The sequence below is a fragment of the Thermobia domestica genome, chromosome 7 (assembly GCF_964235325.1).
Source record: "Thermobia domestica chromosome 7, izTheDome1.hap1.1, whole genome shotgun sequence".
Taxonomy (NCBI): domain Eukaryota; kingdom Metazoa; phylum Arthropoda; class Insecta; order Zygentoma; family Lepismatidae; genus Thermobia; species Thermobia domestica.
Window position 1 is genome coordinate 185,968,762 of NC_137460.1, and position 15,758 is coordinate 185,984,519.

At 33.9% G+C, this 15,758-nt stretch overlaps 1 protein-coding gene across 1 annotated transcript in view; it reads left to right on the plus strand.

The window, feature by feature from the left end:
* LOC145690612 (uncharacterized) overlaps positions 1–15,758 on the plus strand; it is a 54,214-nt gene that overhangs the window by 11,164 nt on the left and 27,292 nt on the right. Inside the window, exon 2 of the mRNA XM_081765673.1 lies at positions 12,784–14,156. Within this exon, the coding sequence (XP_081621799.1) occupies positions 12,793–14,156 (1,364 nt within the window). The 5' untranslated portion in view covers positions 12,784–12,792. The remainder of the gene's footprint in view (positions 1–12,783; positions 14,157–15,758) is intronic.

Below are 15,758 nucleotides of genomic sequence, written 5' to 3' on the forward strand. Positions count from 1 at the left end.
TTTCCGAAAAGGAAATAGGTTCAATCAATCTTCAGTGCAACAAGATGTTGAAACAAACGCAAGCCCAGAAATAAAATGTTGTTAGTGTTTTATTTAAACATTTTCTGTAATTCCACTTCAGGACCTCTATGGTGTAAATAGTAAATGAACCACTTCAGGACTTTAAGATGATTTGGTAAATTCTCTTTTCGTTCACTGATTATATTCAATTTGTTGTATGTGATGAATATGGATAATTCATTAAACTCATAGTGAATAGCTATTTTCTTCTTCTTTTGTGGGTTGGGAACCGGGGGGGCACAAAAGTTACCTCATTGGAACCAGTGTTCCGTAAGCTTTGCAACGAGGTATCATTCGCGTCTCTGTGACAATTAGGGAAGTCGCCAGGGTTGCCAACCTGAGGGTAGACCACAGTTCCTTCGTAAAATATATACAGGTTGACCATAGTATATACGAGGTTTCGAATTTTTATCTCGCAAGCTATTGTACCTAGGCCCTTTATTTTTTATATGATTCCACCCAATGTCTGATGTGTATGCGAGAATTTTTTTTTCCTGCGTATGACAATGAACAGTGTTGCCAGAGTCCGACAAAATATTTTTTAAAGCCATTTTTCTTCTTCTTCTTCTTCTACTGTTGGTTGGAAACAAGGGGGCACAGAAGTTACCTTGTTGGAATCCGTGTTCCATAAACTTTGTAACGAGATATGGTTCATGTCCCTGTGACAATTAGGAACAACGCTAGGGCTGCCAACGTGAAGGTCTACGATTTTCTTAAAATACCTGGCCGTACTTTAAAGATAAATGGTTTAAAAATATTTGCAGTTAAAAACCCATAGTTTTTCTTTCAGAACACATTAGCTCATGCCTTTAGGCTTATAAATACATATAAAATAATTTGGTTTATGTAGTGCCTTTAAGTTTTTACTGTATTTTAAAATTTTATGTTTTTTCTTTTAAAAAATCGTAATATCCAGGTTTGAGCTAATATTTACTACAACAATTCAAGTACAAGTAGCTGAATGTATTTTTACCTTATTCTGTATCTTATTTTGATCATTTTAGTGAAAAAATCATTGTGATATGATGAGAATTAACAAAGTTATGATCTTTTTAGTATATCAATGTCGTAATCTCTTTAACCCTCGGCAACAACAAAAACGTATATTTTACCAAACTAAAAAATAATTTAACTAAAAAAGTATATAAGATATCAAATTAAAATTTCGTGTGATCAATAAGGATGGCAAGTAGAGTAAACAGAAAAATTTTCATGCCATTCTGAGACTATGGGTTTCATGACCTGGATGAATTGACATGGACTGACCCAATGATTTCAATCGGATAATGAAAAATGTCAGGATGGACCATGCACTGATTGGTTTTTCTTGACATAGAAGTAGCGTTTGTGATAACAAGATCAAGAGCAGAAACTGAAGGTTCAACACACAGGTTAGTATTTTCCAAAAAAACAGACAATTGCTGAAACTTCAATTTGGAGTAATAATGTATTCCTGGAAGCTGTTCATTATTTAACCAATCAACTTTGGATATATTGAAATCTCCAAGAATCAGTGTATCATTTTCCAAAGGATTTAACCTACTAGAAATATGGTTCAAATAATTTTCAAAATTCACAGGGGAAAAAGTTGGTTGAAAATAAACACACGATATTAAGAGATTCTTTCCAGTATTACATTTTAATTCAATCCACACACATTCACTTATAAGTTCAAGATCAGGCCTGTGATTCACCATAAAGTTTTTCTTTATTGCTATCAAAGATCCACCATCTCTTTGACATGACTCTTCACTGTATAATCTGTCGGCTCTAAAGCATGTATAGGTATCTGGGAAATAATCGTAGTCTCTATGAATATCGGATAACCATGTTTCTGTTACTGCAATTATATCATATTCACAGTCAGAAATTGAAGAGAAAAAAATCACTACTTTTAGTTCTAAGTCCACGGACATTTTGATACCAAATTTTAAGGTTTAGGTTCATCATGCTTAGTAGGAGAATTATGATTAGTAACTTCGCCATAATTCCGCAATCTATCATAGAAAGGACCTATGAGAACACCTGTAGGCCACACTTTAAAATCATTAATTCGGGAAAAGTCTAATTCATTCACCTCTATATGAAAAAAAAAGAGTAAGAATTATGTTTAGTCTTCAATCTGGTACAAACCACTTCTTTCACATTGAGTTCCTTAACAATTCCTTCAACTTCTTCGCTAGTAACTAACGGGTTAAGTCTTGTTACAAACAGTGCTTTTCTTCTTGATTTAGATACCAGGTTTGAATTACCTGAGCCACAGCCAACGGTGAGTTTCCTTGGTTCTTTCCGAGAATCTGAAATCGGCAAATTGTTAGCTCTCAGAGCTTGAAACGGTTTATTATTTTTGGATATTACTTGAGACCAGAGTGAAGGTGTAGATTTAGAGGATATTTCCTCATCTTTTCCAGTTTCACTATTATCCGTTAAATGTGGGAAATGATTTTGATCATTGATGTTAAGAGTCGGTGTATAGTCTTGTTCAAAGTCCTGGTTAGAAGTTGAGATCTTACGGGTGTAGACTTGTTCTCCAATTAACAAACTTCTCAACAAAGAGTTTTTTTCCTCAAACTTACAATTTCATTTTTAAGTTCAAATAGTTCATGTAAAAGTTCACTCTTGATCTTGTTTACACTAAATTCAAGTAATTTTGATATCATTTCAAAGTCCATAGAAGAACCCTTACAACAAGATAACTGGTCATCTTGTCTCTTTTCATTTTCAGAGACACGTAGTTGCCTAGCACTAGTTGAACTACCACAAACAAAAAAATTATCTTTTTGATCACAAGCACTACATTTAAATTCACTTAATTGGATATGTTCCTTTTTACTAATTTGTTCAAAGCAAGCTGAGTGACATTTTCTTTGACAAGTATTACATTTAACAGTTTTCTGCTTTCCATATATACATTGGTTACATTGTGGACAATCATCTGCTAGAGGTGCCATTTAATATAAACATTATAACACTAAAAAAAAAAAAAGGGAAAAAGAAAAATAAATACAATGAACGCACACACAGACGTACAAAGACTCCAAACGGCCAAAAAGGAATCTATTCAATTAAAAATAAAATCAGCTTCTCGACCTGCCAGAGGATCTAAAATCACTGAAGACCTCACGACCCAACCTATTATTGTGAAGCTTAGGAATAGAGAAGATGGAAAGGTCCCTGCTTAGCCACCATAGAGCCCTGCTGCGAGATACTAATGCACCTCGACTTACTGCTCACGGTGTTTCCAGCCCCACCTCGTGGAGGAAGGGACAGTTGCTCATTGATGATATGGCCAGAAGAAAGGAAAAGACCTTAAAATTACAATAATAATAATAATAATAATAATAATAATAATAATAATAATAATAATAATAATAATAATAATAATAATAATAATAATAATAATAATAATAATATTATTATTATTATTATTATTATTATTATTATTATTATTATTATTATTATTATTATTATTATTATTATTATTATTATTATTTATTTATTTATTTATTTATTTATTTATTTATTTATTTATTTATTTATTATGATGATTAAGACCACAGCCGAAATCAAAATGGTCATATATACAATGATATACAATAAAATATTAGAAGAAAAATACAAACAAAACAAAAAGAAATTAGAAATACATCAAACCATCACGACCAAATACAAAGAAAAAGTAAATAAAAATTTTACACAAGTTTGATACAAACTGAATAATAAAATAAAATTACAACATAAACTCGATTCAATAAAAATTAAATTAAACTAGATGTATTATTAAGAATTTAAATATATTGAACGTAATACAAATAAACATAATAATAATAATAATAATAGCGGTAGTAATAGTAGTACGGAAAATTGAAGTCATAATTTTTTTTACATTTTGAAAGTTTCGGACCTAAAAATAAAGTAACAGTTACTTTTTGCGGGAAAGTAACGTGTTACTAACGCGTTACATTTTAAGAGAAAGTAAAGTAACTTGTAATGCGTTACATTTTTACAAGTAACTTACCCAACACTGGTCTAAGGGCACAATGTCCAAGAGAAAAAATGAACACCCTGTTATAGAGAAAAGAACCGTTATAAGAATAAATATTATATTTACAAAAGATGCGAGGTGCGCCCTTTAAGATATAACGGATCTTGTCTCCGTACCAGGCGTGCGGACAGCTTGGTCTTGGACGAATGATGAAGGGTGCGGTATTCCTATTATCTCTGTCAGTCGCTCTTTCTACCAGCATCTGTAGCAATATAATATTTTGCTAGAACCAAGACCAGAAGGTAGTCCATCTGACTTTGTTCAATTTAGTCATAGTTCAGAATTAAAAACGTTCATGATTTAATTTATAGAATCTTAAACTATGGAGTAATGTGGTGATAAAGATATGTGTGTAAAATAAAATTGTCAAAAATAGAATTATAAATTTTTAGGAAAAAGTTGGAAGGGATGTAGGGCGTTTCAAAACAACACCGACATTGTTTGGGATATAAAGCCTAACATCAAGATAAAAAGTTGATATTAACTTGACAGAAAAAGTAGTATCAACGCTACGGCCGTCCGAAGCGTGGAGAAACTACATTGCAGCACAAGTTGTTTGGAACATGGAGTGGTGGTCTATATTAGGGCAAAGGAAATCACACATATGCCATCCAAAGATACATATTTCAAAAATGTTCTTATACGTGTAAAAAATAAATGTATCCAGAAAAAATACATAACGTTATACATCACACGTTATTTCGAAGATAAGAAACAGTGAAGCTGGCGTTTCCTAATACTTACGAATTCACACTGACGCATTCTGTGTACTCATTGCTATGAAGTCTTACGCTTTTTTTTTTTTTTTTTTAAATCTACCTTTTAGTCAGAGCATCTGCGAATTCTGTTGGGAGTATCGTATGTCTGGGAATTATGTCCTACAGGGAATCCCGTATACACACATTGCACCTTAGTGAAATATGCATTTTTGGATGACATGTGTGACTTTCTTTATGCTGATATGGACAACCAATCCATAGTTATTAATGTTCGAAATAACACAAGTAGTAATGTAGCTTTTCCACCCTTTTGGGCAGCCCTAGCTGTAAAACTAAGTACTTTTCCCATTTGAAAAATATTAAGTTCTATCACGTGACTCAACCGTTTTAAGTTATCGCAATAGGTGCAGATCACCCTCCTATATGTTGCAATACTTTCAATTCATTGAATTGCGTTGATATCAGTTGTAAACCAACATAAATAAAATACAATTAAAAAAAAGAAACGAACGTGTAGAAGCTTCTCCCATCAAAGGAGATGTAAAAGTCACATTTTCGTGTCTGTAAGAAAGTTTTCTAGAAATGAGTTGAAAGGATTTGATAGTTGCTTATACCTACAAAAATCTCCACACAATATAAGAGGAAAAAGTCAACTAATGTGAAACCAGAAACAAGTGTAAAACAACTTCTGATCATATTAGTAAGTTCAGTGTAACTGGACAGACTTTGCCGGGAAAGAAAAACTATATGTTGATGCACACTTGAATGTTAAAATTATGTATGCTATGTTCATAAAAGAGAATACAGATTTTATATTATACGCTTACAAATATTTTATCGAAAACTACACTACCGGTTTTATTAATCTTTTAATGTATTAATTGACCCTTTTAAAATGCATAAATAATAATTATCATTTGAAGACAGTTAGAGACGCAAGTTACCCATTTACCTTTTTTAGCAAATAAATATCCATTATTTAACTAACTAACTAACTAACTAACTGTATGGCCTATGGAACCCGGAGGTTCAGTGCCGCGTTCACAAAAGCTCTCCACTGACTTCTATCCTTAGCTAATTGCATCCAGTTTCTACTTTGTATTCCTATCTCTGCGAGATCCATCTTAATATTATCCTCCCATCTGCGCCTAGGTCTTCCTAATGGTCGTTTTCCTATGGGTCTACCAGTCAAGACTTTGAAAGCGTTTCTACTTTCTTCCATTCTAGCTACATGACCTGCCCACCTAAGCCTCCTAGACTTGACGACCCTAACAATGTTGGGTAAACCGTATAAACTATGTAGTTCCTCGTTATCCATTATTTACTTATTCATATTGATCAGGGTTGCAAGCTGTCGTATTTTCCTATTTTTTCCTATATTTTGGAAATTTGTGTATATTTGTCCTATTTATGTCCTATATTTTAATCTTGTCCTTTGTTCCCTATATTTTTCACTGATTGAATTATTGAAAATAGAAGCCAAGGACAGTTCTAGTGATGAATTAAATTGGTACATATTAGCATATTAAAAATACAAACCAAGGGCAGTTCTAGTGACGATTTAAATTGATATATATTAGCAATATGCTAAATGTGTCTTAGCATTTTTTTTTTCTGAGAGATTAGTCACTAATTCTCACTATTATTTTTATTTGCTTTTTTCCTATTCTCGCATGTCCACGCTTTTGTTTCCTGTGTGCTTATTCTTCCCCAATGAAGCTTAGCTGAGTAACCTTGCCATGCTCCAGTTTTTACAACGCAAGCTGTGTTAGCATTTTTTTTAGCAGTGTGTGCAGTACTATTTTCTAGGCATTGAGGTGTGATGGTATTTACCAACATATTCCAACACTTTTCAATATTATTGTACATAATATGCAGGGTTCCCACGCTTCCTTTAAAACCTGGAAATAAAAGTGTGTCGTGGAAAAGTCATGGAAAGCAGAAAATTGGTTAAAAATCCTGGAAAAGTCATGGAAATTATTTATGAACTGGCAATGTATTGAAATTTAAGTTGTGTAACAGTTGTTAAAAGTGTATATATAATTTGCAGAGCTCTGATGAATGAAATGCTGTTACATTAGTTATTTCAGAGGGAACTACGTTGATCAAATAATTCAATTTAATTAGATTCAAATATTTCATTATAGAGAAATAAGTTGTCTTCTTTTTTTTCATGAGAAAGATATGAAATAATTAAAAATAATGTCAAAATAAAGTTCATTTTAAAAAAAAATACTAGAAAGATAGTTGGAAGGTAGAGAAATAGTTAATAGTTTTGCTTGCATTAATTGAATTTACGTATTCAAAATTGTGTATGAATAACGACATGTAAATGTGTTAAATGCCATGGTGATCCTATAATTAAGAGTTGACTATTTCTTTTTCTTCTGAGGTAGTGCAAATATGTTCTGAATTCTAACAATATTGGAGCTGCATTTTTTAGTGTTTTTATAGAAACCAAACTGTCCTATTTTCTAAACCGAACTGTTCTATATTATTTCAATGTTCTGCTGGGAGGCCTGATTGATTTAAATATTCGTAAACTTTATTATATTTTAGCCCACACATGGTAAAATTTCTTTGTACACAACAATACGTACTTCCAAAGCTAATATGAACAGCTTTCAGGAATAATTATTGATCTTTACCTCTTTGTGTCTGTGCATAATTGTATTATTGTAAGTTATCCAATATAATATAATTTTATAAAACAAGCATTGAGAATGAAGTCACATTACAGAAGTCCATTCATATGGTTTATTCATCAAACTGGTATACTATATAATTTTTATTCCTAAATTTAGATCGTATAATATAGCGACAGGTCATCTGAAAAGAAAGCTGTTGACAGATTTAAATTATTGAGTTCGAAATGTTTTGGTCAATGCTTCAGAAAAATACTCAAAAACTGGCTGAAATCATCTCATTTTACGGTATAGAATTTAACAATAAATAAAAATTAAGATATGTTAAGGTAACCAAAAGACAGAATCAGCGAACGATTTTGAGGTACTTCTCACTTTTCTCAGCACATCTGAAGGATACTTGTTGCTACGCAAGACATTATATGTGGAATTCTTTTTAGAGATGTAATTAATAGATCCAAATTTTGCTAAACGTTCCAAAGTCGATGCTTCTTCATTACTTATTTTCGGATATCCGAAAATTCACAAGGGAATACCATTAAGGCTCATTACTTTCGGATAGAAATGTCCTCACTTACAAAATTTCTAAACTGTTAACTATTTTTATTTCCAAAAATTCATAAAATTTCAGATACGCAATTAAGAATATTATAACTATTGTCCCTGGCTAGATGTCTTTAGTATGATAAACGCAAATAAGCTAAGATTAGCTTCCATCGATGTAATGGACATTCTGGTCTCAAGAGTCTTGCTATAAAGCGTATCGAGCAATGACTGAGAGATAACAACCTGTCACATTTAGTTATCTATGAAGACAAAGATATTGGTAGTATCTGCAAATCGTATCTACTCTGCGATTAGAAACTTGATGTATAAACAAAAGCTATTAGTAGTTAATTGTCCCCGGTCCTAACCAGCATAGTTATGAACCATCTTGAATCGAGGAGTCTTAAAAAAGAAGGTTTGAAGTATATCAAATACTGTAAATTGGTTGATGATTATTTAGTTACTTCTAAAGATGAAGCTTTACCGAGCTTGTGTCAGAACTAAATAGCACTAACGGTAACCTAAAATTCACCTTTGAGAAAGAAAGTCACGAAGGTAATAACTTTCTGGACTTCCATATAAATAGATCCAACAACAAATCCCGCATCTCTGTTTTCAGAAAACAGAAGTCTTGCGATTATTTCGTCCATAAACAGTCTTCACACTTTCTTTAGTGAAGGTTAATGTGTAGATGTTATTTTTACCAAGGGTGTATAGGACATGTTTTCATAAGGAAGATCTCACTGAACATCATGAATTGGTTATTGAATTATGCAAGAAAATTGGTGTGACAAAAACACGGTACTTAATTGGAAGGAACAAGCTTAGAAATTTTTCGCCTCGGAATCACAAAACATTCCAGATTTACCCACAATGAAAGAAAAATTAATTTCTCTCCCTCTGAGGAAAGGCATTTTCCAAACCTGCAAAAAATTGTCCACACACACACACACACACACAAAAAAAATCAATAAAATCAGTCAGAAATTTTAAAAAATATGGTTTTCTGATTTCAAAAATTACTATAAAGATTCGCTTTCTTTATCAGCAGTTTATCTGACCATATGTTCTTACAAACAATTCTATATTGAAATGTCCAAAAGGAGTATCCACCCGAGAGTCAATGAACACATAAGGACACTGAAGGAGATGATCTAACAACTTAATGTTTTATCTAGACATCAACAGGAATCACACCACAATATACAAGATGTGTAGATTTTATAAACGGCTCTTCATTGAGGGACAGAAGCGTTTTAGAATCATTTTTTATCAGGACCAAAGTCCTACCTTGAATCTAGAATCTGTAACTTAATCAGAAAATAGGATATTATTGCATAAGTAAAAATTTACAAAGGCATTATTAATACTTTTTTTCTCAATTTTGGTTACGTTCAGTACAGCTTAAAATTTATAAACTAAACTGAAAGCATATACATATAAGCAATATATATTTTGTAAGCTATAGGATACATACTACATAAATACAATGCACCTACCTTTTATACCACGTGATTATCTTATCAACGGATCATTTCGATCAACGCTGTTGTCATTTTCGACATCTCGTCCGACTGCTTGCCGGAACTTACTTCCCTCTACATTACTAATGTATGTACATTAGTATCATGTTCTGTAAAATAAAAAGTGAGATCGCAGAATATCCTGATAACACTAAAATATATAACTATTTGCACTTCTTTGACGACCACTTAAGTTTCTCTGATATACTATCTTCTTTGTGAACTTGAAAGAACCGTGACAATCCTGTTGTAATGAACTTTTTGAAAGTTCACATTTAGAATACTAGTAAACTTAATGTCTTAATGTCTTGATGTCTTCAGATGTGGGAAACAGAGCCATAGGGAAAAAATTATTTAATGTGATAATTTGAAAAGAAGAATTTGTACGTAGCATGTACATATTTAATATTGTAAGTCATTTTGTTATATAAATAATTGTATCCATAAGCGTTATAAAGGGATGCAGTGGAAAAATAATCCTCAATTGATTCTGACCAAAATGCGAAGTTTACTAGGATTTAAAGTGTGAAGCTTCAAAAAATTCCTTACAAGAGGACTGCCATGATTCTTTCAAATTTATAAAGAGGACTGTATATCTAAAAAAAGTGATTCGTAGTTCAAGACCGTTAATTGAATGTTCAAGCTTATCAATTAAGTGTTTGATATATGTATCTTACGTAAAAAGTAAAAACCAGGACCTTTTCATTATCCGTAACTTAGAGAAGGAAATCTTACTATCGGCCTATAAATTTATCCTTGAACTTTCTCTTCTATAGAATGGGAAAGCCGAGAATTTCATGTATCATGTCTTTTTGTGTAGCATCAAGCTTCTGTAGATGCGCTGATGAAGAAGTGAGGAGTGTCGAAACTGATCACAGATTTCGTACTTTTTGAATGTTACAACGTATGAAAATTTTTCTTTTCTGTTAATAGATATCCATCCCACAGCATCAATTAATAATTGTAAGTATAGCATTTATAATCGTAATAAGTGAGAGTATTTATACAATCAAATGTGAAGTATGCAATACAGTATAAGAAAACATCACAATATTTAATCAGAAACATTCATTTGGATTGTGCTATCTTAAACATAGTTCATAATAATACATATCAAAGTCATTAGAATTTATATTACCGATGAGTGCTCTGTGTTTAAATAGGATATACTTACTAGGAGTGACAGATTTTTATGCATTTTATAATCAAAAGAAAGAAACTCATCAATAGTACAGAAAGAATTTTCAACCAGTGATTCATACACCATAGCAACATATAAATTACGTGTCATGAAGGAAGAAAGAAAGAAAGGAAGAAAAGAAACTATAATAATTGTGAATAACTAGAGCTAACAACACTTCAGGCAAGCGTGCAAATTGCGCCCTACCTTCTAGTCCATTCCCATCTTTGCATACTTACTATTTCAACAATATCTTTTCCTCCATTTCTTCGTTAAACATGGTTGTGACTACTGAAGGAAAATAGAACTCAATTATTGCAATCTTTCCCAGCTACTCTTCACTTTCCGTCTAAAACAATCTCCCAACAGTCCATAAGAAAGGCAAAGGAACATAAGTTTTTCTTCCTCTATTTGTGACCCTAGACCCACAGATTGAGCAACCAATATTCGGTATGTTATAGATGAAACATGAAAGTGAACAATGATATGCTCTTTTTATTCATATGAATGCTAATTACATGTTAATTAATTACCAAGTAATTTTTCTCTTGTCAATAAGGTTAATTTTATGGAGGAAAATGATATTTACTCTCGCCTAGTCAGAGCATTCTTTGTTGACTTACCGAGGATTTATCCGTCGCCAAGTTCTAACCTCATTTTTATTCAGGTTTAGGGAAATACTGGTTGTACTTCATTCATCAATGATACAACTAATTTTTGCCAGAGGATATCCCTAGTAGATTCACTCATTAGGTGTACTTACTGAACTGTATGTCCACGCCAAAGATTCAGAAGTAACTTCATAGTTAGGTTTAGGAGGATGTTATTCCTGCACCAGTGAAGTTACATTTCTTAGTAAACAATCGTAAACAAAACTCTCAGCGGACTTACGAAGCTTTATGCCTACGCCAAAGATATCTTCGACTCTTAGTCAGCTTGCAACATTGTGTTTCATGCTATAGTTATTGACTTTTCTGAAATTAAATATTAAAAAACTATGAAGTTAATATCTAAAATATTTTGTTTTTAAATGCTCTTTCTTCTTTTTATGATAAAATGTTTTTGTGTATTTAACTATTAAAATATTGACATTGACTGAAAATTTGACTTTTTATTTTCCATTTTATTTGCTCTATCTCAAAGCGAAAATCAAAGAGAGAGAGAGAGAGAAACATTGTATCATAGTATGTTTCGTTACTTCAACCAGCACCTGAGAGACCGAGCGCCAGTTCAAACACTTCCGGCTATGCACTACTCCGAATGTTCTGGACTCTTGCCCTGCTGGGGACGCGGGCTCGAGTTCCGGAAGCCGAGATCGTAACACTACCGCTTGCTCTGAGTATTATCTAAGCGGTTTCATAGGTGAAAATCTCAACGAAGAGAAAATCTCTCTTTTTGTACCCCAACAACACTTCAATAGGAATAGCATAGTCGGTACGATTTAGAAAAGAAATAAGAAAAACATAGTAAAGGGAAGAAAGAAAAATAAGAAAATAACAAATAGTAATAATAAAGAATGAACGGAGAGTTTTAATGTTATCATCAATTAGGTGAATACGCCAGTAGACAGATTTTACGTCAATATGTAGCACTACGTTTCTGTATTTTATCTGTAAGCTATCACAAGTGGTAATCTTTCAGTTAATAAAATGAATGCCACCAAGTTTAAATGTGACACAAGAGTAAAGTCTGTTTAGTGTAATTACTACCTTTGACGTATGATACCTGGGTTCGATTTCCGTTGGGACTTTATGGGTTGGTATCACACGTTAAGTTGTAAACCCATGTCTAATGTAGCTTCTGTGCTCAAAGGGGCGCTAAACCAACCAAACACGAAATTACTGTACGTGGAACTTAGCCGCTATTTCTTTGGCTCGGCCTTTAGCGTCCTTTTGACACTGGGACTCAGGATAGGTGCCTACTTGCCCCACTGTAGATACGCCTCTGTACGTATATACTTAAGAATCTTATTCTATTGATATATTTATTTGTTGGAAATTCTTAATTTCAAATGTATTTTGACTTATGTAAAAAGAGAGTGTATACTATATAATTTAATTTTCAGTTTTCTAGGATGAGTGACCATCAGTTTAAGGAAAAAGAAGAGACACCAGAAGCTAGTGGTTGTAGTAATCAGCACCATGCTCGGCAAGAATGTGATATTAAGCAGAATGGCAACGCAGGTCTCACTGTCAATGAGGAGGTAGGAACGCAAGAGTTGCATGTTACCTCGTCGCAGATTTGTATTTCAGCCGAAAGAGCTCCTCTTCCAAGCTTTCAAAGAACATTTACGTTTCCACATCGAAATTTTAAATCTGTTTCTTATTACGGTTGTGTCAATGATTCATACCAACCAATGACATCTAGTGATATTGTTGAACCTGTAGTTGAATCAAAACCAGACAAATCAGTTCTCAAGATCCTGGAAAGTTGTAAGACTCTGAATGTCGACCATCACAAATCAAAGCCTTGTGCTCTATCCTTAGCTGAAAATAATACAGAAAAAGTAGAGTCTTATGTGTTGTTCGATATCGACTCTCAAAAATTTGTAACTACAAATGAACCATTATACTCTGACTCTTTCCATGACAAAGATAAAACGTTGATATGGAATGAGGCAGAACGGGAGTCAAACGATAAGTGTAACACTGAAGTAAATGCTACACAGCAATGTGATAAAAATGATAAGAGTTCATTGTGTTCTACTATTCTTTACACTACTTTAGCAGCGACAAAGGTGTATGATTCATCGTTAGGAAATGAGACTAAGAATGTAGACAGTGGGAAGTTTGATTGTGAACAGTCACATATGACAAAGAATCAAGAATTCTTGAGTAACAATGAAAGAACAGCTAATATGCAAACTAGGTCACAACATTTGGTCAACATGTTTAGTAATAATTTCACAGAGACATTGACATCATCAGATAGTTCAAAGCCGATGTGTAGCTTTGATGATGATTATTCTTCAGTATCAAATAACTATTGCTATCGCCCTATTACATTCGTATTTCAGGAAAACCTGAGCAACGATATAAGCATTAAGGATAATGTCGAAGAGCACTCACTGCAACAGGACAGACAAATTGAGAAAATCCCTTCTTTTTACGTTGGATCGAGGAAACAATTCTACTCAGAAATAAGTACATTAGATGATGACAGTTGCGTACACAAACAGACTGAAGTTACTAGCTACAGCGTTATTAGGCTTTCCGATCTGCCCCTAAATGGCATTACTTCGAATAAAGAAGTTTGTATTGAAAACGATGCAGAAGTTGTAGTATTGACAGAGAATTATCCCAAAGAAGAGCAAAATGTGGTCGAAGAGCTACCAAATAATTGTCCAGATTCCCTAGCGAATGAGCTCGATGTACAGAGTAATGTTGAAGTAGTTACAGAAGACGCTGGAAATAACGAAGGAACTGCCGATGATGCAAGGTAGGCACATTTTTACTTATTATAATTCAGTGTTTGTGTATCAGTGTTACATATATAGTGAAACACTTCTGAACGATCACCTCTTCAAGCAATCACGATCTATGTTTTATTGGAATGGAATTATAGTTTCATACGAGCAATTATTGTATTAGAACTCCCTTTATACTAACCACCCTTCCTCTCAACCGACGACCACCGTTTTATATATATATATGGTCTAGGAATTAATTCGTGCGGTTGGTACGCACACATTGAAGCTGTAGTACAAACACAAAATACATAAATACCTTAAGAAAAATATTGTCCATCGCTAGCCACCACTTTCGCCCATCTGTCAGGCAATGTACGGATTCCGTGGCGAAAGAAGTCCTCATCCTTGGAAGCGATCCAGTCAGAGACCCATGTTTCGATATCTTCTGAAGAAGTAAACCGCTGTCCAATCAAATCGTTGTTCATGCAATCGAACAAGTAGTAGTCCGAAGGAGCAACGTCTGGTGAATACGGCGGGTGGGGTAAAACTTCCCATCCGACATTTTCTAAATAGGTTTTGACCGGTTTTGCGACATGTGGGCGAGCGTTATCACGTTGAACAATACGTTTATCATGTCTGTTCTCCCATTCTGGTCGTGTTCTGGCCAGAGCTTGCTTCAAACGCATTAATTGTCGTCGATAACGTTCTTCATTTATAGTTTCACCCGGTTGCAGCAGCTCATAGTACACCACACCTTTCATATCCCACCATATGCACAGCATAACCTTTGCACAGTGAATATCTCGTTTTGGTTGTGATGGACCTGGTTCACCTGGTTTCACCCAGGCCTTTTTTCGTTTAGGGTTCTCGTAATGGATCCACTTCTCATCACCCGTAATAATTCGATGCAGAAACCCCTTTCTGCTCTGTCGTTGAAGCAGCAATTCGCAAATGGTTTTTCGTCTTTCAACGTCTCTGTCTTTCAATTCATGTGGAACCCAATGTGACATCTTTTGAATCATTCCCATGGCTTTCAAGCGTTTGGAGACTGTTGTTTGATCAACGCCTAATGCTGCTGCAAGTTGTTCCTGCGTTTGACACGAATCCTGCTCGAGAAATGCTGTGAATTCTTCGTCTTGAAATTTTTTTGGCTGTCCAGCTCGCTCTTGGTCTGCCAAGCCGAAATCACCACTTCTAAACCGTGCAAACCACTTCTGACACGTTCGCTCAGCTAGAGCATGGTCACCATACACTTCCACCAAAATACGATGACTTTCAGTCGCACTTTTCTGCATGTTAAAGTAATGCAGCAGGACACCCCGCAAAAACACTTTATCAGGCACAAATTGTGCCATGTTCACTTAACTACAAACTGGTGTTGTTGACGCTTTAATCCACTGCCCTATACTACGAACGATACGCGATGACAGGGGTTTGCAACACATATGTGGATACACGGAACTGTGGGACGCTCCGTTCGTTGCGCCATCTCTTGTCCACCCGCACGAATTAATTCCTAGACCAAATATATATATATATATAAGTAATATTGTTTTCCCTCTTTAAGGTGACCACTTTACTACAAAGTTTCGTCAGGTGAGGTACTATAATGTTAGTAAGAATCATCCCAA